The 20,319-nt window shown below is 42.3% G+C and overlaps 1 protein-coding gene across 5 annotated transcripts in view; it reads right to left on the minus strand.

The window, feature by feature from the left end:
• Window positions 1-20,319, minus strand: part of cux1a (cut-like homeobox 1a) — a 507,476-nt gene that overhangs the window by 80,224 nt on the left and 406,933 nt on the right. For 3 of the 5 annotated variants that reach the window (XM_080211029.1, XM_080211031.1, XM_080211028.1), the window contains 3 exons: window positions 12,024-12,838; window positions 8,044-8,130; window positions 7,058-7,223 (listed from right to left, as the gene is read on the minus strand). In XM_080211029.1, coding sequence (XP_080067155.1) covers window positions 7,058-7,223; window positions 8,044-8,130; window positions 12,024-12,838 — 1,068 coding nt within the window. The remainder of the gene's footprint in view (window positions 1-7,057; window positions 7,224-8,043; window positions 8,131-12,023; window positions 12,839-20,319) is intronic. The other 2 variants (XM_080211032.1, XM_080211030.1) reach the window with 1 other exon arrangement.

Below are 20,319 nucleotides of genomic sequence, written 5' to 3' on the forward strand. Positions count from 1 at the left end.
GAGCAACTGGGATTAGTTTAGGGATTTTAAAAAAAAAGGGCGGCAAGGACAAGTTGGGGCGAAGGGCTTGTTTCCATGCTGTAAACCTTTATGACTTTACCGTGACTCCTCATCTCCAAGACTGTATTAATGGTTTCACAGTTATCTGCTCAAAATACAATGGGGTTTAACAAGGGTCCCTCAAGTACACTGTTAGTTGAATGGTTTAACCTGGAACCACCTTGTCACATGGCTGAGCTAATTATACAGCTTCTAGATTCTGTCTTCAATTCTTGTTTAACCTCGAGGGGGAAGTGGGCTCCAGGCCCGCAGCCTACCTCTGACTTCCTTTTCCGTCAAATTGGGATCACCAGAAAGGACCTTGCATTTCACTGACAAAGTGAACTAATTTCCACAATACAACAATGCTTTTCTGCAGCTTCAACTGACTTCTGAGGACAAAGAGCAGGCATTCTGCTGGACAAAGCCACCTCAAAGAATCTTCACTGAAACTCTGACTTTCTGGACTCCAGACACATGAATTAATGCCAATACCTTTTTGATTTCCAAGTAACTCACAACTAGTAACTTTGATCCCTTTCTTTCTCTGCGTTTTGGACTTGTAGGCTCGAGTCGGAATGTGTCTGGCGATTCATACCTCAAGTTTTGAACGTGCTAGTAAATTTTAGTTTTATTTCACCTTAAAGACTTTGCTGCGGGGTTATTTCTAACCTGATAAACTGAGGTTTGGGAAACACACCACTGCCCATTACAATAAGGGAATGATACAAAGCAAAACAAATGAAATTAGAAATTTAAACTGCCGCTGTCTCGGGCAGAATAGTGGAACAGTAATAATAATTCAATACAATTCATCTTTGTGTCCGTAACACACAACAAAAAATAATAAAACTTACACTCATTCAATTTCTTTGGTTAAAATATCAAAACACACATTACAAAACAAATTGTAGTGATTGTTATATATGTTGGCACAAGCTTCAGACTGCTCACTATGGAAGACACAGTAAAAAGTCTGACAACACCAGGTTTAAGTCCAACCGATTTATTTGATAGTACACAGACTTTTTACTGTGTTTACCCCAGTCCAACGCCGGCACATCCACATCATGACCACTATGGAAGATGCATAACTTCTCTGTAAAATGTGCAATTTACCAGAGGGTTTGAGTTATGAAGAATGACTACAGTAACTAGGGTTGTACTCTGTCAAATCAATCATATTGATGGGGAGATTATAGGGGGTCTCAAACTGATAACAGTGACAGCCAAGATAATATAGTTATAATCACTGGTTGGCACAGAAATGCCAACAGCCATGATATCATGGTAACATACAACAGTACAGGCCCTTCGGCCCTCAATCTGATACGTGAAGGGGCAGATTATAAAGTACAACAAGCACCACAGAGACATGCCATTCAGCCCAATTGATGTGTGCCAGTACTTATAAGCCTCCTTCTACCCAATGTCATATAATCCTAATAATATATTTTTCTTTTGCCTCATGTGCCAAATAAGCTTCTCCTTAAACAACTCGTTATCATTAATAGAACATTACAGCGCAGTACAGGCCCTTCGGCCCTCAGTGTTGCGCCGACCTGTGAAACAAATCTAAAGCCCATCTAACCTACACTATTCTAATATCATCCATATGCTTATCCAATGACCCTTTAAATGCCCTTAATGTTGACAAGTCCATTACTATTGCAGGAAAGGCATTCCATGCCCTTACTACTCTGACATCTGTCCTATATCTATCACCCCTCAAATTAAAGCTATATCCCCTCATACTAGCCATCACCATCCGAGGAAAAAGGTTCACACTGTCCATCCTATCTAATCCTCTGATCACCTTGTATGCCTCTATTAAGTCACCTCTTAACCTTCTCTCTAATGAAAATAGCCTCAAGTCCCTCAGCCTTTCCTCATAAGATCTTCCCACCATACCAGGCAACATCCTGGTAGATCTCCTCTGCACCCTTTCCAATGCTTCCACATCCTTCGTATAACACAGCAACCAAAACTGTACAAATTCTCCAAGGGTGGCCACACCAGAGTTTTATACAGCTGCAACATGACATCATGGCTCCAAAACTCAATCCCTCTACCAATAAAAGCTAACACATTGTACACCTTCTTAACAACCCTATCAACCTGGGTGCCAACTTTCAGGGATTTATGCACATAGACACCGAGATCTCTCTGCTCATCCCACTACCAAGTATCTAACCATTAGCCCAGTACTCTGTATTCCTGTTACTCCTTCCAAAGTGAATCACCTCACACCTTTCCGCATTAAACTCCATTTGCCACCCCTCAGCCTAGCTCTGCACTTATCGATGTCCCTCTGCAACATCCTTCCACAGTGTCCACAACTCCACCAACTTTAGTGTCATCCGCAAATTTGCTAACCCATCCTTCTATCCTTCATCCAGGTCATTTATAAAAATGACAAACAGCAGTGGCCCAAAAACAGATCCTTGCGGTACATCACTAGTAACTGAACTCCGGGATGAACATTTCCCTTTAACTACCATCCTTTGTCTTCTTTCAGCTAGCCAATTTCTGATCCAAATCACAAAATCACCCTCAATCCCATGCCTCTGTATTTTCTGCAATAGCCTCCCGTGGGGAACCTTATCAAACGCTTTACCATAAACACCACATCAACTGCTTTACCCCCATTCACCTCTTTGGTCACCTTCTCAAAGAACTCAATAAGGTTTGTGAGGCACGACCTACCCTTCACAAAACCATATTGACTATCCCTAATCAAATTGCTCCTTTCTAGGTGATTATAAATCCTATCTCTTATAATCCTTTCCAAAACTTTGCCCACAACAGAAGTAAGGCTCACTGGTTTATAATTATCAGGGTTGTCTCTACTCCCCTTCTTGAACAAGGGGACAACATTTATTATCCTCCAGTCTTCTGGCACTATTACTGTAGACAATGACATCATAAAGATCAAAACCAAAGGTTCCGCAATCTCTTCCCTAGTTTCCCAGAGAATCCTAGGATAAATCCTATCTGGCCCAGGGGACTTACCTATTTTCACACTTCCCAGAATTGCTAATACCTCCTCCTTATGAACCTCAATCCCATCTAGTCTAAAAGCCTGCATCTCAGTATGCTCTTCGACAACATTGTCTTTTTCCTGTGTGAATACTGACGAAAAATATTCATTTAGCATCTCTCCTATCTCTTCGGACTCCACGCACAACTTCCCACTACTGTCCTTGACTGGCCCTAATCTTACCCTAGTCATTCTTTTATTCCTGACGTACCTATAGAAAGCTTTAGGGTTTTCCTTGATCCTACCTGCCAAAGACTTCTCATGTCCCCTCCTGGCTCTTCTTAGCTCTCTCTTTAGGTCCTTCCCGGTTAATCTGTAACTCTCAAGTGCCCTAACCAGGCCTTCATGTCTCATCCATACATAAGTTTTCTTCTTCCTCTTCACAAGAGATTCAACTTCTCTAGTAAACCACGGTTCCCTCGCTCGACCACTGTCTCCCTTTCTGATAGGTACGTACTTCTCAAGGACACGCAGTAGTTGTTCCTTGAACAGGCTCCACATTTCAATCGTGCCCATCCCCTGCAGATCTTGTCCCCATCCTATGCAACCTAAATTTCATCTAATCGCATCACAATTTCCTTTCCCCTAGCTATAACTCTCGCCCTGTGGTATATTCCTATCCTGTTCCATCGCTAAACTAAACGTAACTGAATTATGGCCACTATCACTAAAGTGTTCACCTACCTCCATATCTGACACTTAGCCTGGTTCATTCACTTCAATTACTTTGTACCAGTTGCATATTCCAGATGAAGACATTTGTTCCGATTTCCTTGTTGGATTTTTTTGTGACTGTTATATTTATGGCTCCCAGTTTTGGTCCCCAGAACAACCACCAGAATTTATATAGTATCCTTAACATGGTAAATCATCCAAAGCAACTTCACAGGAGCACAATCAGAGTTTGACACCTAGCCACACTAAGAAATATTACAAAAAAAATGAGCTGAGAGAGACCATATGGGGAAATAGGATAGTAATGACAAAAGATGTGAATTTAAAGCCATGACCTGGGGAAATGGCAAAGGCAGCCTGAAAAATAGTCTCAATCTTTGTCACAAGATGATAAGTAAAAATAGTTTCTCTACATCCACTCCTTCAAAATATATTTACAGTGAGCCCTCAACCTTAGCCTTTCCAGAGAAAGGAACCCTAGCTAGTTTAATCTTTCCTTTTGAATATAACCTTTTAATTTGATATCAATCTATCAATTTTCTGCACCTTTCCCAGTGCCTCCATATCCTTTGTATAATACCTTCTTGATAGTCACTTGGGATCAAGGATGACTTGCATCCACTCCATCTTGAATACCTTGAAGACATCCTTAAGGTGTTCTGTTGTCCTGGGAGTCTCCTGCCACAACAGATTCCTGAGGAGAGCAGTTGTTCCTGAAGTCTAGTAACAGACAATCAAATGACATTTTGAGTGACTGGCACCTCAATGCTGGGCATGTTGGCTTGAGAGAAGACTGTTGGACTGTTTTCTTGTCATTGAATGTGATGGCACCACCTGTGGGATATCCAAGTCTCTGATTTTTTTTTTTTAAGGGCATGGAGATCACTGCTGCCTGGTAAATCAAGGGCTTAGTCCTGGGTTGGAGGTTCTGGTCCTTAAATATTTAATATCTGGCTCATTCAGCTGAATGCTATGTTGTCATTTTGGAGGCAATAATGAATTCCATTCTCTATGCCTGCCTTTGCAAAGATGAAGACTTCCTTCCTCCTTCCATGCCAATCATGGCCTTTCAGAGATTTTCTCCTTCCTGACTCTGGCAGTGACCCATCTCTGAAGTGATTCAATCTATCATTTACTAGCAATCAGGCAAGGGAATGCTCAAGGTCAATCTAGTGTGTTGCCTCAAGTGTAGGAGCTCATACTCTGATGATGGTGATACACTGATTCCTCATCAGGGTGAGTCAGTCAGCCACGAGGCACTTGCTTATCCAAGAGGGGGGAGCTGCTGTGGTGCCAGGCAAGCTCGTTTTCATTGAAGTCTACACCGTGGAGGTGTTGTTCCTCTTCTGGAAGATCCTTTCAGGAAAAGATGTGGCTGCCACCTAGCTCCTTCAGTTGTCCTTCTGCATGCTGTGTCTCACATAGGTGGTAATATCAATGTCGAGATGCCTGAGTTCCTGAGCTATGAAGGCAGTGCAGACCTCAGAACTGACCATGAAGATCCTGACGTTCCAGGTTTCAAACTTCATTCGAACAAATAGAAGATGCCCATGCACGACCACCACATGGTCTCGACATAGTGAGGCCACGATCCAATGACGAAAGGGTTCCTATGATAATTGGTGACCAAATACTGCTGTAAAACATGAGCATGATCTTGACACAGCAGGTGCACTTGTAGTTGCAGGGACACTCATCCACTCCCACATCTCCTTCCCCATCGCCAGATTCTGACTTTCTCACTTGTGCCACACCCTTCTCCCACATTATCCCCTCACCCGGCCAGATGTTTGCCGTAGGAGTCCACAAAGTGGCAGCTTAACCCATCCCAGCACAGCCTATGCAAAGTGACACCTTGGCAACACAAAATGGTGACACTCCTCTAGAAAATAATCTTTTGTGAGCGCCACAAAATGACAGCCATCTCACGTTCATAAAACGATGATCCACTCCGAGAAAGGGACAACTATTCCTGACCTACGGACACAACACAAAGACAAAACAGGCACAATATTCTAAGTTAACAAAACTGAGGCTCATGGAATAGCAGGGTCAGTACCCAATTAGATCAAACAAAAATTGGCTTGAGAGAAGAGTGATTAAATTAAATTATTTAATTTTTTAGACTGGAGGATGGTAGAAAGTAATGTTCCCCCAGGATCAGTGCTAAACGTTTATTTTTGTTTTATATAAATGACTTGAATGTTAGACTAGAGCGTAGAATTTCAAAATTTGCTCTGATATCAATTTGGAGGGATGATAGACAGTGAGGATGACATGAACAACATGACATAGATGGGCTGGCAAATGACAGATGAAACATAATACTGATTAGTATGAGGTGATATATTTTGATAGAAGAAATAGGAAGAGGCAATATACACTTAATAGCACAGTTCTAAAGAGCGCGCAAGAACAGTGTTATTTGGGAATGCATGTGGCAGGACACATTGAGAAAATGCTAGCAAAGCATGTGACAGCTTGGGTGAGGTAGACCTTCTTTATGCAGCAAGCTATGGATCTCATTACCTATGAGAGTGGTCAATAATTGCAAAAGGAAAACTTGATAGATGCTTAAAAGAAATAAACTCCAGAGAAATGGGATGGACTGGACTGTTCTGTGGAGCTCTGGCATGGACTCAATGGGTCAAATGGCCTCCTTTTGTGCCGTAACTGTGGCTTTTGAGTGTGGCCTAAGCAAGGTTCAATCAAAGTGTATCATAATTGCTCTGTTTTGCAAATCTTACCCTTCAGAAATGAAACCTAATGTTTTGCCTCGTCTCTCTATGACCATATTAACCCGCGGCCCTACTGTGTGATTTATTGATCAGTGCCCTCAGATCCCTTAGCTCCTCTGCCCCATTTAGATACTTAACTTCCAAGTAATAAGTTGCCTCCTTATTCATTCTATTAAAATGCATCACCTCACATTTGTTTATAATAAAATTTATTTGTTAATTACACAACTATTTTGATTGAAAATGCCGTTTTCATGCAAAAATAACTGGAATGCTTTACCATTAATAGAATTGATGCTAAATTGATTAGAATGTTCAAAATGATTAAATTATTTGCTAATTATTAAAGAAAGAAAAATATGGAAAGGTAGGAAGAGAGCAGAAAAATGGGACTAATACAATATAAAGAAACTTTTTTTAAACTAAAAGGTATTTCCTGTAACTATGGTAAAAAGATCTTCTGTGTCATTATGGCTATGTGAACAGCCACAAGATAGTGGTCAATAATTCAACTGAATCCAGTTATGTTTTAATACTATGCATACACATGGTCTCTCGGGCCTACCTTGTCCCGTTTGCTGGATCTGGGATGGAAGAACGCTCTGTCCCAGCTCACCGTTCAGCCATAGCTGCATACGAATAAAGGGTTCTCGGCCTTTCTGAGTCAGTTTACTCCAAGGCTTAGGCCTAGATAGCATGTCACTGACACTCCCCTGTGACAGTCCCAAAACCTAAAAAAAAGAGCAAGGGCATGGCAAAGAAAAACAAAAAACTTTGTGAGTAATTGTGCCTTTTAATTTTTTTGACTTTGCTAATAAAGAAAATGCTACATAGTTTTACATTTATAAACATGCAAAATGCATCCAAGTGTTGAAAGTCATTTCAAGGATCACAAGGTATTTTGATGGGTTACTGATCCAGATTTCAAAGTCACTGATGCAGACAGCTATAAGCAAAGCATCAATTTTCTGGCAGTAATTTGGATCACTGGTGTTATTTATCTCTTACTCCATTTTCCATAATGTTTTCAATAATTTCATTTGCTTTCCTTGTTCATTTATTTTTCTTTCTTCTTTGTCTTTTCAACCCTTTTCCCTTCCTTGCTTCCATGCATCCTGTGTTTCAGCCACTTATCAAAATAATCCCAGATAATGTTCCAATTCCACATTTTTGTAGTAGAAAATGAATTTCGCTGTACAACACTCTACTTAATGTCAAATAATACCAACTGGCTCACTGTTATGGAGAAGAACTCATTTAGACTCTAAAACCAGTAGACTCCAGACTTCTTATACTGCCTGAATTTTATCCAGCGGCTCCATTTCTTATATAAATAAAGGATACTGTGCTGAACTTGGTGTTTGGTAAGACTTTACAATGGCAGATAATGTCCATATAAAGTAAAAGAGGTAAGAGTGTGTTACCTAGGTCTGATTTCACCATTATAATGTTTTAATATTTTTCTTTTATTATAATGTTTATACAATGGTTCTGGCCTGCAACTTTTCTTTTAACAAGATGGATTTTCTTAAGAATTAATCAGGGACTTACCGGTGTTGCTCCAGTGCAGAATGCTCCACTGTAGTCATTTGATGTGGCCGATGCGGAGCTGAATGGTTGTGTAGTCAGACGCAACACCTGAGTGATGACAATTAGAATGATAAATAGTTCCCTTCTAAGTGTTATCACACTGGTGCTATGATATTGTTTGAGAAGCCAGAACCATTGTATAATGGAAACCACACCTTCTGATGTGGGAACATAGAAGCTTGTTTTTCACAGTTCCACCCTTATGTGGTCATATAAAAAACAAACTCAATCAGAATTTATAATCTGCTAAATTTGGTATAAAGGTTCGCTGGTGGTCAGCAGTCATATATACCAAAACACTTTCCACTTACAATGCTGAGCACAACTTATTTGTAGAAACTGATATTATATCTTGGCACTGGCTATGGCCCATTCTCCAGTTAACCTGCAAATCTTCAAATAAATCAGATTATTTTGGAAGGCGATATACCATTATATTTCAGTGAAATTAAGATTATATCTCTTTCCTGCTTTTTAATGGCAACATAATTTAGTGCCAGTGACTTGGCTAACTGGAGATTCATGTTGCTCCAAAAGAAAAAATCTTTTGTCCTCAATGGTTTAGCTTTACGAAAAGGAAATATTACAACAAGCATTTGTTATGTGAATGCATAATTCAGTAAACCTCTAATACAATAATACAGTAGCTTCAGACCAAAACAGAGCTTCATTTGTGATTCTCACATTGGCACTTTTGAACACTATTTCAATATTACCAAGCATGCACACACACCAAGTGTGGAACAGTATAATGATGGAGCGTATTAACAAATAAATTGGATACTGTAACTAGGATGTTAACTTGGATTTAACAGCATCATTCTTTGTGAGCTATTCTGAGATTAAAGCTTCAGCAAGATTACCAACTGATTAAGAACTGAAACAAACTTTTGTATCACAATAACATATATAGTCGTGTATTGAACATATAAAGATCTGTGTATAATGTGAAGCAGGGAGAAAGTTAAAATGTAACTCATTAGAACTCTTAAAAACTTCGCATTGGCCATATCAAATGACTATCCTAATGAGATATCTCCCAAAATACTGAGACAGGCAAGGGAGGAAACAGTTGGGGGGTGGGGGCAGGGTGGTGTTAAGAGAAATCTTTGCTTCCTCACTGGCTACAGGGGAGGTCCCAGAGGATTGGAGAATAGCCAATGTTGTTCCTTTGTTTAAGAAGGGTAGCAAAAATAATCCAGGTAATCACAGGCCAGTGAGTCTTACATCAGTGGTAGGGAAATTATTGGAGAGGATTCTTCAAGACAGGATGTACTCCCAGTTGGAAATAAGTGGATGTATTAGCAAGAAGCATCTTGGTTTCGTGAAGGGGAGGTCGTGTCTCACTCAATTGATTGAGTTTTTCGAGGAATTGACAAAGACGATTGATGAGGGGAGGGCAGTGGATGTTCTCTACATGGACTTCAGTAAAGCTTTTGACAAGGTCCCTCTTGGCAGACTGGTGCAGAAGGTGAAGTTGCATTGGGTCAGAGGTGAGCTGCCAAGCTGAATACAGAACTGGTTCGGTTATAGAAGACAGAGGGTAGCAGTGGAAGGGTGTGTTTCTGAATGGAGGGCTGTGACAAGTGGTGTTCGTCAGAGATCAGTGCTGGGATCTTTGCTGTTCGTAATATATATAAATGATTTAGAGGAAAATGTAACTGGTTTGATTAGTAAGTTTGCAGATGACACAAAGGTTGGTGGATTTGTGGATAGCAATGAGGACCATTATAGGATACAGCAGGACATAGGTAGGCTGAAGGCTTGGGCGGAGAGGTAGCAGATGGAGTTTAATCCAGATAAGTGTGAGACAATGCATTTTGGAAGGTCTAATACAGATAGGAAGTATACAGTAAATGGCAGAACCATGAAAAGTATTAATAGACAGAGGGATCTGGGCGTATATGCACACAGGTCACTGACAGTGGCAATGCAGGTGGGGGAGGCAGTCAAAAAGGCATACGGCGTGCTTGCCTTCATCCGCCGGGGTACTGAGTTTAAAAATTGGCAAGTCATGTTGCAGCTTTATGGAACCTTAGTTAGGCCGTACTTGGAATACAGTGTTCAATTCTGATTGCCACACTACCAGAAGGATGTGGAGGCTTTGGAGAGGGGACAGAAAAGATTTACCAGGATGTTGCCTGGTATGGAGGACATTAGCTATGAGAAGAGATTGGACAAACTTTGTTTGCTCTCACTGGAACGACAGAGGTTGAGGGGCCTGATAGAAGTCCACAAGATTATGAGGGGCATGGGCAGAGTGGATAGTCAGAAGCTTTTTCCCCCGGAGTGGAACAGTCAATTAGTAGGGGACACAGGTTTAAGGTGCGAGGGGTAAGGTTTAAAGGAGATGTACAAGGCAAGTTTTTTTTTACACAGAGGGCGGTGGATGCCTGGAACTCACTGCCGGGGGAGGTGGTGGAAGCAGATACAACAGTGAGTTTTAAGGGGTGTCTGGACAAATAAATGAATAGTATGTTAATGGAGATGTGTGATCCCCAGAAGGGTTGAGGGTTTTAGTTCAGTTGGGCAGCATGGGTCGATGCAGGCTTGGAGGGCTGAAGGGCCTGCTTCTGTGCTGTAATTTTCTTTGTTCTTTACTAAGATGAATAATGTTACTTTTAAACACTCTGCAATATCTAAAGTACTTTGTTTTAAAAAAGATTCCAAGACAACAAAAACATTTTGTATTTAAATAGTGCCTGCCCATGAGAGAAGACTGTACTTGAATCAAATTTTTCACGACCACTGGGAATCTCAAAGCACTGTACAGCCAAAGGTGTAAATAGCACAGTGATTAGCACTGCTGCCTCACAGTGCCAGGGACCTAGCTTCAATTCCAGCCTTGGGACAACGTCTATGTACAGATTGCACGTTCTCCCTGCGTCTGTGTGGGTTTTCTCCAGGTGCTCCTTTTCCTCCCACAGTTCAAAGATGTATAGGTTGGGTGGATTGGCCATGCTAAGTATTTGGGGTTACGGGGAAAGGACCTAGGTAAGATATTTTGTTGGGGAACTGGTGCAAAGTGGAAGGGCTGAATGGCCTCCTGCACTGTGGCGATTCTATGATATACTTTTTGAAGTGTTGCATTGTAGGAAACATGGCAATTAATGTGTTCAACAAAATCGCGCTAACAGCAATATGATAATGACCAGATAATCTGTTTTTGTGATTTTGAATGAGGGATAAATATTGGTCCCAGGATACTGGGGAAACCTTCTCTGCTTTTTTTTCCAAAACAGTGTCATGTGATTTTTTTTACAGCCACCTGAATTGGCGGATGGGGCCTGGGCTTAACGTCTCATCCAAATGACGGCACCTCCATCAGTTTCTGCACCGGAGAGTCTGCCTTGATTTCTGTGCTCAAGCCCTCAAGTGGGACCTCGATTCTAGAGCCTTGAGATTTAGAGGCAAGTATGCTATGGAATGAGCCACAGCAAAATGGATTAATAAGATTAAAAATTGATTCTGTGTCATGAAGAAGATATGAGGATGAGTGGCCTTTGTTAAAGATGTAGATTTTTGAAACGCACCTTAAAGGTGAATAAAAAAGTGAAGAGTTGAAGGGGTATGGTAGTGAAGTTTGAAGCTTAGAGCCTAGATTGTTGTAAGCATGGTTGCCACTGGTGGGGAAGAGGAACAAGGGTATGTATAGCAGGCCAGAGTTGGAGAGAAACAAGTCAAAATGTTTGACTCAAGATTTGTGGTGTACATCTGGACCCAAAGTATGCAGCACAATAAGCAACTTGACATTCACAATGGCAGTACCCTGGAAACTGCACTTTGTACTGACCTCATTTTGGAAGCAAACAACTTTTGAGGTCTGAATTCCAGTTACAAATGTTGGGAGGAGACCCAAATCTTAAACATATTTGTAATTCACATAAGATGCCCTAATAAACTATCCTTAAAAAAGCAAGATGTTTTTAGAAATTGCTTACCTTTTCCCCAAAGATCCTTTGACAGATCCCATTCTTGGCCAACTTTTCCTTCACCTGTCGCGTCAGCTCAGCTGTGTCCACTTCCTGGTACATGTAAATCTCATACTGCTCTGGTGTTAGTGGTGGGACAGAAGGCTTATGCGGTTTTGCAATGGGGACAAGAGGTGAAGAAGGTAGTGGACTGCTCTGTGGGGTCACACTGCTACTTGCGACCACTGTGCCTAAATCTGATGCTTGAGAGTATGGCGACTCTGCATTTTGCCAGTCCTTCCAGTGGTCAGAAGCAGCAGGTCCTTGCAAAGCATTTCGTTCCAATCTGCTTGGATTACCAATCCTTTCTCTCCCACTGCAAGCTTCCTCTGCTCTTCCATCTTCTGAAAAGGCTGAATTTCTTCTGTCAGGACAAACTGTGTTCCACCACTGGTCCCTCCATATACTACTTCGTCCCAATTCATTTTTAACTTGCTTGAGCACATTGTGTGATGTGTCTGCTATCCCATGGTGCTCTGAGGAGCATGTGTCATGCAAAGCTTCTTTTTTAAATCCATGAGAGCTTTGTGTCACATTGTTGCTGGAATCCACTGTGAAAGGTTTTTTCATGGCTGTTAGCGAGGAAGAGAATGATGAAGAGGAAGATGATGCCGCTTTAGACGAATGGAGGGCCAATTCAGCTTGAGTAACTGCTGTTGGCTTCGGTGTTGGCTCAAGGCCTGCCTTCTGAGCTTCCATTTCACGTCGGGCCTGTTCCAATATTGACCAAATTGCTTCATCTGAACCACCACTGCTAGATGTACAGGGTGGCTGAGTTGAATCAACTGTAACGTACAAAACAAAACACATCTGAAAATTTATTTCAACAGTGGTAATTTTATAATGGATCTTTCTCAAATTCTGGCCAGTTCCAAGTTCATAAGATCATTGAAAAACTGTATTAATGTAGCAAACCTGCCAGGGTAAACAATTGTGAAATGAGACTTCAAGAGCATATGAACAGGCTAGTAAAGAGGAGGGACTTCAGTTACTTGGATAGATTGGAGAAGCTGTGGTTGTTTCCTACCAGAAGAGAGGATGGAAAGAAGATTTGATAGAGGAGTTCAAGATCAAGAGGGGTCTGGCCTGGTCTGGTGAGGCCAACATGACTCTTCCCTGTTCACGGGCAGCAGGTGTTTTCCTTGCCAGAGAGAACCTCTCCCGGCGAGACCATAAAGACAAGTGAGCTTTCGTGCTAATCACATGGAAATTAACACTGGAATGTATTTGAATAATTTATTTAGCCTCTTTCCCATCTTCGGCAAGAGGCTGACCTTGCTGGAAATTTGTCTATCCTAAGGTCACGAGAACTGAGAAATTGGGGCACGACCCTAACTTTGCAGCTCTTGTGCGATTTTACAGGTTTCCTCCGCCTATCCCGGCCTATGTTTTGAGTTTTGCAAGCAAGAGCTGGTTGCGTTTGGTTTGTACTTCGTTTGTTGCAAAGAAGGGATGTGCTGCGTGATACAATTCCCCAGTTGTTGGGCTTTATGGCCTACATATCATGCAAGTTAATTAAAGAGCACAATGTGTCCCTGAAAAGGGGTTGGCATGGTGGTTAGTGCTGCTGCCTCACAGCACCAGGGACCCGGGTTCAATTTTGGCCTTGGGTTACTGTCTGTGTGGAGTCTGCACATTCCCATGTCTGCGTGGATTTCCTTTGGGTGCTCTGGCTTGCCCTCTCAGTTCAAAAATGTGTGGGTTAGGTCGATTGGCCATGCTAAATTTTCCCCATATCACTTTCACCCATTTTTTAAATGAGAAATATATCAACCCATTCTTAAAATAATTTACATCTACGTATTTTTTTCTAATATCTTTGAAACGTGTCAGGGGATTGTCAGAGTAAATGGGTTATGGGGTTGGGGCCTGAGTGGGATTGTTGCTGGTGCAGGCTTGATGGGCCGAATGGCTTCCTTCTATGATTTTAAAAGTGCCCAGTTTGCTCCAGATTATCCTGGAAGGCAAGATAACTCAAAAAAATTAAACAACAAGTGAAGCTAGCCATTTCATGCTGTCACTATGCTGTAGCAACATGAGTGATATTCTCCAAAAACAGGATGCTGCCAACAAGCCAAAAAGCCTATCACACAAAGTAGTAATGTTGTATTTTAATTTGAGTGCCGGTGGGATGCCAGATATGTAGGCCACACATCCCAATGACTGGGGATTGTATCACACAGCACATCTCTTCAGCTGTTTGAAGCAAGCAAGTACTAGCAACACATAACTCCAACATTAGACGTGATTCTACAATTGAACAACATTTGCTAAACAATTTGGATCGTGCATGGCACTGAAAACTAATTTAAGATTATCAGTCGGGTTGGCAACGTGCCTTCCTTACACATATCTTCCTTAGAAGCTACATATGTTCACACACAGCCCTGCTCTTTGCAGACAGAAGGAGCATTGCACCTTTTTCAACAAAACACAAGCTTGGGGGACAGCCATTCCCTGGTTCATTCCCCTTGGCAACACTTAGACCAGAGGCCACTTGCCAATTAATCAGCACTATCGTCTCATGCAATATATATTGCTGTTTTCTGTACTTTTCTTGTGAACTGTCATGATGAGCGCAAGATGAAAAGCTTCAACAGCATGTAGCCTTTTCAGCAATACTTAAGATTTTTTTTGTCAATATCACAGTACAGAATTAAGACATTAATACTTCAAAATTTCAGAAAGGCAACTTCCCTACAAATGTCAAGTGAATCTCTGTGTCAGTCTCTTGTGTAACAAAAACTCACAAAGGATTAAAAGCTTTTGACTTAAAAAAGAAAATATATTTTGGAAAACAATTCTGGACTGAAATAATTAACCAGCAGAGCATAATTCTAAAAAACACAATTTTTTGCAGTTGCAAGCGTTTTCCAGAATGTATTATCTTTGAAGATATTCCGTAGTAGAGAAAATGCTTGAATCTATCATCAAGAAAGAAATAGCGAGACACCTGGATATAAATTGTCCCATTGGTTAAGGTGCAGCATGAGTTCATGAAGGGAAGGTCACGTTTGACTGATTTGGTGGAATTCTTTAAGAATATTACGTATGCAGTGAACAATGGGGAACCTGTGGATGTGGTGTATCTGGATTTCCAGAAGGCAGTTGATGAGGTGCCATACCAAAGACTGCTACATAGGATAAAAGGTGCACAGTGTTACGGGTAATGTATTAGGATGGATAGAGGATTGGTTAACTAGCAGAAATTTACCCCCAAAGAGTCGGGGCCAATGGGTGTTTTTCTGGTTGGCGATCAGTGACTAGTGGTGTGCCTCAGGGATCAGTGTTGGGACCGCAATTGTTTACAATTTACATGGATGATTTGGAGTTGGGGACCAAGTTTAATGTTTCAAAATTCACAGGTGACACCAAGGTGGGTGGCAGAGCGAAGTGTGCAGAGGACGCTGAAAGTCTACAAAGGGATATAGTCTAAGTGAGTGGGCGAGGGTCTGGCAGATGGAGTACAATATTGGTAAACGTGAGGTCATCCATTTTGGTAGGAATAACAGCAAAATGGACTATTATTTAAATGGTTAAAAAAATGCTGCATTTTACTGTGCAGAGGGACCTGGGTGTCCTTGTGCAGGAATCTCCAGGAGTTGGTTTGCAGGTGCAGCAGGTAATTAAGAAGGCAAATGGGATTTTATCCTTCATTGCTAGAGAGATGGAGTTTAAAAGCAGTGAGATTATGTTGCAGCTGTATAAGGTGCTGGTGAACAAAGAAAATTACAGTACGGGAACAGATCCTCCGGCCCTCCAAGTCTGCACCGATCATTCTGCCTGATTTAACTAAAACCCTCGATGCTTCCAGGGACTATATCCCTCTATTCCCACCTCATTCATGTACTGGTCAAAATGCCCCTTAAAAGTCACTACCTTATCTGCTTCCACTATCTCCCCCAGCATCAAGTTCCAGGCACCCACCACTCTGTGTAAAAAATGTGCCTCGTACATCTCTTTTAAAACTTGCCCTTCACACCTTAAACCTATGCCCCCTACTAATTGACTCTTCCACCCTGGAAAAAGCTTCTGACTATCCACTCTCTCCATGCCCCTCATAATCTTGTAGACTTCTATCAGGTCTCCTCTCAACCTCCGTTGCTCCAGTGAGAACAAACCAAGTTTCTCCAATCTCTCCTCATAGTTAACACCCTCCACACCAGGCAATGTCCTGGTAAATCTTTTCTATACACTCTCCAAAGTCTCCACAACCTTCTGGTAGTGTGGTGACCAGAATTGAACACTATATTCCAAGTGCAGCCTAACTAAGGTCCTATAAAGCGTCAACACGACTTGCCAATTTTTAAACTCAACACCCCGGCCAATGAAGGCAAGCATGCCGTATGCCTTCTTGAATACCTTCTCCACCGGCGTGGCCACTTTCAGTGCCCTGTGTACCCGTACATCCAGATCCCTTTGCCTATCGATACTCTTAAGGGTTCCGCCATTTACTGTATATTTCCTATCTGTATTAGACCTTCCAAAATGCATTACCTCACAGTTGTCCGGATTAACCTCCATCTGCCATCTCTCCACCTGATCTATATCCTGCTGTATCCTCTGATGGTCCTCATCGCTATCCACAAATTCACCAAACTATGTGTCATGTGCAAACTTACTAATGAATCCAGTTACATTTTCCTTACAAACAGCAAAGGTCCCAGCACTGATCCCTGAGGAACACCACTTGTAAGAAGTCTGACAACACCAGGTTTAAGTCCAACCAATTTATTTGATAGTAAACTCACAAGCTTTCGGGGTTCGCGCTTTGTTCACCTGACGAAGGGGCAAACCCCGAAAGCGTCTGAGTTTACTATCAAATAAATTGGTGGACTTAAACCTGGTGTTGTCAGACTTCTTACTGTGTTTACCCCAGTCCAACGCCAGCATCTCCACATCATGAACACCACTTGTCACAGCCGTCCATTCATTAATGCACCCTTCCACTGCTATCCTCTGTCTTCTTTGACTGAGCCAGTTTAAACATAGAACATAGAACATAGAACATTACAGCGCAGAACAGGCCCTTCGGCCCACGATGTTGCGCCGACCAGTTACAAAAACAATGACCCACTAGCCTATACCAATCCCTTTTCGTCCATAAACCTATCCAGAGATCTCTTAAACGCCCCCAAACTAGACGCATTTACAACTGCAGCAGGCAGGGCATTCCAATCCCTCACCACCCGCTGGGTAAAGAACCTACCCCTGACATCCGTCCTGTAGCTACCCCCCCTTAATTTAAAGCCATGCCCCCTCGTGCTAGCTTTCTCCATCCGAGGAAAAAGGCTATCACTATCCACCCTATCTAAACCTCTAATCATCTTATATGTTTCAATAAGATCCCCTCTTAGCCGCCTTCTTTCCAACGAAAACAACCCTAAATCCCTCAGTCTCTCCTCATAGGACCTCCCCACCATACCAGGCAACATCCTAGTAAACCTCCTCTGCACCCTCTCCAACGCCTCCACATCCTTCTTGTAATGCGGGGACCAGAACTGCACACAGTACTCCAAGTGCGGCCGCACTAGAGTAGTGTACAGTTGCAACATTACACTGCGACTCCTAAATTCAATCCCCCTACCAATAAACGCCAAGACACCGTACGCCTTCTTAACTACCTTATCTACTTGATTCCCAACTTTCAGGGATCTATGTACACACACACCTAGATCCCTCTGTTCATCCACACTATTCAAAGTCCTCCCGTTAGCCCTATACTCGACACATCTGTTGCTCCTACCAAAGTGAATTACCTCACACTTCTCCGCATTAAATTCCATCCGCCACCTCTCGGCCCAGCTCTGCAACCTATCTAAGTCTCCCTGCAGACTATGACACCCTTCCTCACAATCTACCACACCTCCAATTTTGGTGTCATCAGCAAATTTACTAATCCACCCAACTATACCCTCATCCAGATCATTAATAAAAATTACAAACAACAGTGGCCCCAAAACAGATCCCTGAGGCACACCACTCGTAACTGTACTCCATGATGAATATTTACCATCCACCACCACCCTCTGTCTCCTATCTGATAGCCAATTCCTGATCCAACTTCCTAGATTACCCACAATCCCATACATCTGCATTTTCTGAAGAAGCCTACCATGGTGAACCTTATCGAACGCCTTACTAAAATCCATGTATACCACGTCAACTGCCTTACCCCCATCCACCTCTTTGGTCACCTTCTCAAAAAACTCAATAAGGTTAGTAAGGCACGACCTACCCGCTACAAAACCATGCTGACTATTTCTAATCAATTCATTACACTCCAAATAACTATAAATCCTATCCCTAATAATTTTTTCTAAAACCTTGCCCACAACAGAAGTAAGACTCACCGGTCTATAATTCCCGGCAAAGTCTCTGTTCCCCTTCTTAAACAATGGGACAACATTCGCTATCCTCCAATCCTCCGGGACTACACCAGAGACCAATGACGACCTGAAGATCTGAGCCAGAGGCTCTGCAATCACCTCTCTAGCCTCCCAGAGAATCCTAGGGTAGATCCCATCCGGACCAGGGGACTTATCTATTTTCAGCCCCTCAAGAATTTCCAGCACATCCCCTTTATCAACCGTAATACTGTCTATTTTACACCCCTGCAACCCAATGTCCTCCTCAGCTATATTCATGTCCCCCTGCGTGAACACCGAAGAGAAATATTGGTTCAATACTTCTCCAATCTCCTCCGGTTCCACACACAACTTCCCCCTGCTGTCTGTAACTGGCCCTAATCTTGCCCTGACCAACCTTCTGTTCTTGACATACCTATAGAACGCCTTAGGATTCTCCTTAATCCTATCAGCCAAAGTCTTCTCATGTCCTCTTTTAGCCCTTCTCAACTCACTCTTCAACTCCCTCCTAGCCAATCTAAAGCTTTCTAGTGCACTATCTGAGCCCTCCAATCTCATCCGAACATAAGCCTCCTTTTTCTTTTTAACCATCGACTCAACTCTTTTAGTGCACCACGGTTCCCTAGATCTACCAAATCCACCATGCCTGACAGGGACATACCTATCAAGGACTCGCAGTAGCTGCTCCTTGAAAACACTCCACATTTCAGACGTTCCCAGTCCCTGTAATCCCCTAATCCAATCCATGCTTCCTAATTCACTCCTGATAGCCTCATAATCGCCCTTACCCCAGCTAAAATTGCTGACCCGAGGTTCATGCCTATCTCTTCCCATCACTAAGGTGAACTTAACCGAATTGTGGTCACTATCACCAAAATGCACACCAACTTCCAAGTCAAGCACCTGGTCTGGCTCATTTCCCAGCACCAAATCCAATATAGCCTCACCTCTAGTTGGCCTGTCTACATACTGAGACAAAAAACCTTCCTGCACGCTTTGTACAAACACTGACCCCTCTAGCGAGCTAGAACTATAGCAACTCCAATCAATATTCATAAAGTTAAAGTCCCCCATAACAATTACCCTATTACTTTCACTCCTAACCAGGATTGTCTCCGCAATCCTTTCCTCAACCTCTCTAGAACTTTTAGGAGGTCTATAAAAGACTCCCAACAGGGTGACCTCTCCTCTCCTATTTCTAATCTCCGCCCATACTACCTCAACTGACAAGTCCTCATCAAACTTTCTCTCCATCTTGCCAGCTCACCTGTGAGTTTTAAGAACATAAGAACATTGAGGCCACACCTGGAGTACTGTGTACAGTTTTAGTCTCCTTACTTGAGACAGGATATACTGGCACTGGAGGGGGTGCAGAGGAGATTCACTAGGTTGCTTCCGGAGTTGAGAGGGTTGGCTTATGAGGAGAAACTGAGTAGATTGGGGCTATACTCATTGGAATTCAGAAGAATGAGGGGAGATCTCATGTAAGATTATGAAGGGAATAGATAAAACAGAAGAGGAAAGTTGTTTCCACTGGCAGATGAAACTAGAACTAGGGGCATAGTCTCAAAATAAGGGGAAACAGATTTAGGACTGAGTTGAGGAGGAACTTCTTCACACAAATGGTTGTGAATCTGTGGAATTCCCTACCCAGTGAAGCAGTTGAGGCTACCTCATTGAATGTTCTTAAGGCAAGGATAGATAAATTTTTGAACAGTAAAGGAATTAAGGATTATGGTGAGTGGGTGGGTAAGTCGAGCTGAGTCCACAAAAAGATCAGCCATGATCTTATTGAGTGGTAGAGCAGGCTCGAGGGGCCTGATGGCCAACTCCTGTTCCTAGTTCTTATGTTCTTAAAACTCACAGTAAGGTTTGCAATATACAAGATTGACAAATTG

Source organism: Carcharhinus amblyrhynchos, chromosome 23 (genome assembly GCF_965287045.1).
Source record: "Carcharhinus amblyrhynchos chromosome 23, sCarAmb.v2.hapA, whole genome shotgun sequence".
NCBI classification, from domain to species: Eukaryota; Metazoa; Chordata; class Chondrichthyes; order Carcharhiniformes; family Carcharhinidae; genus Carcharhinus; species Carcharhinus amblyrhynchos.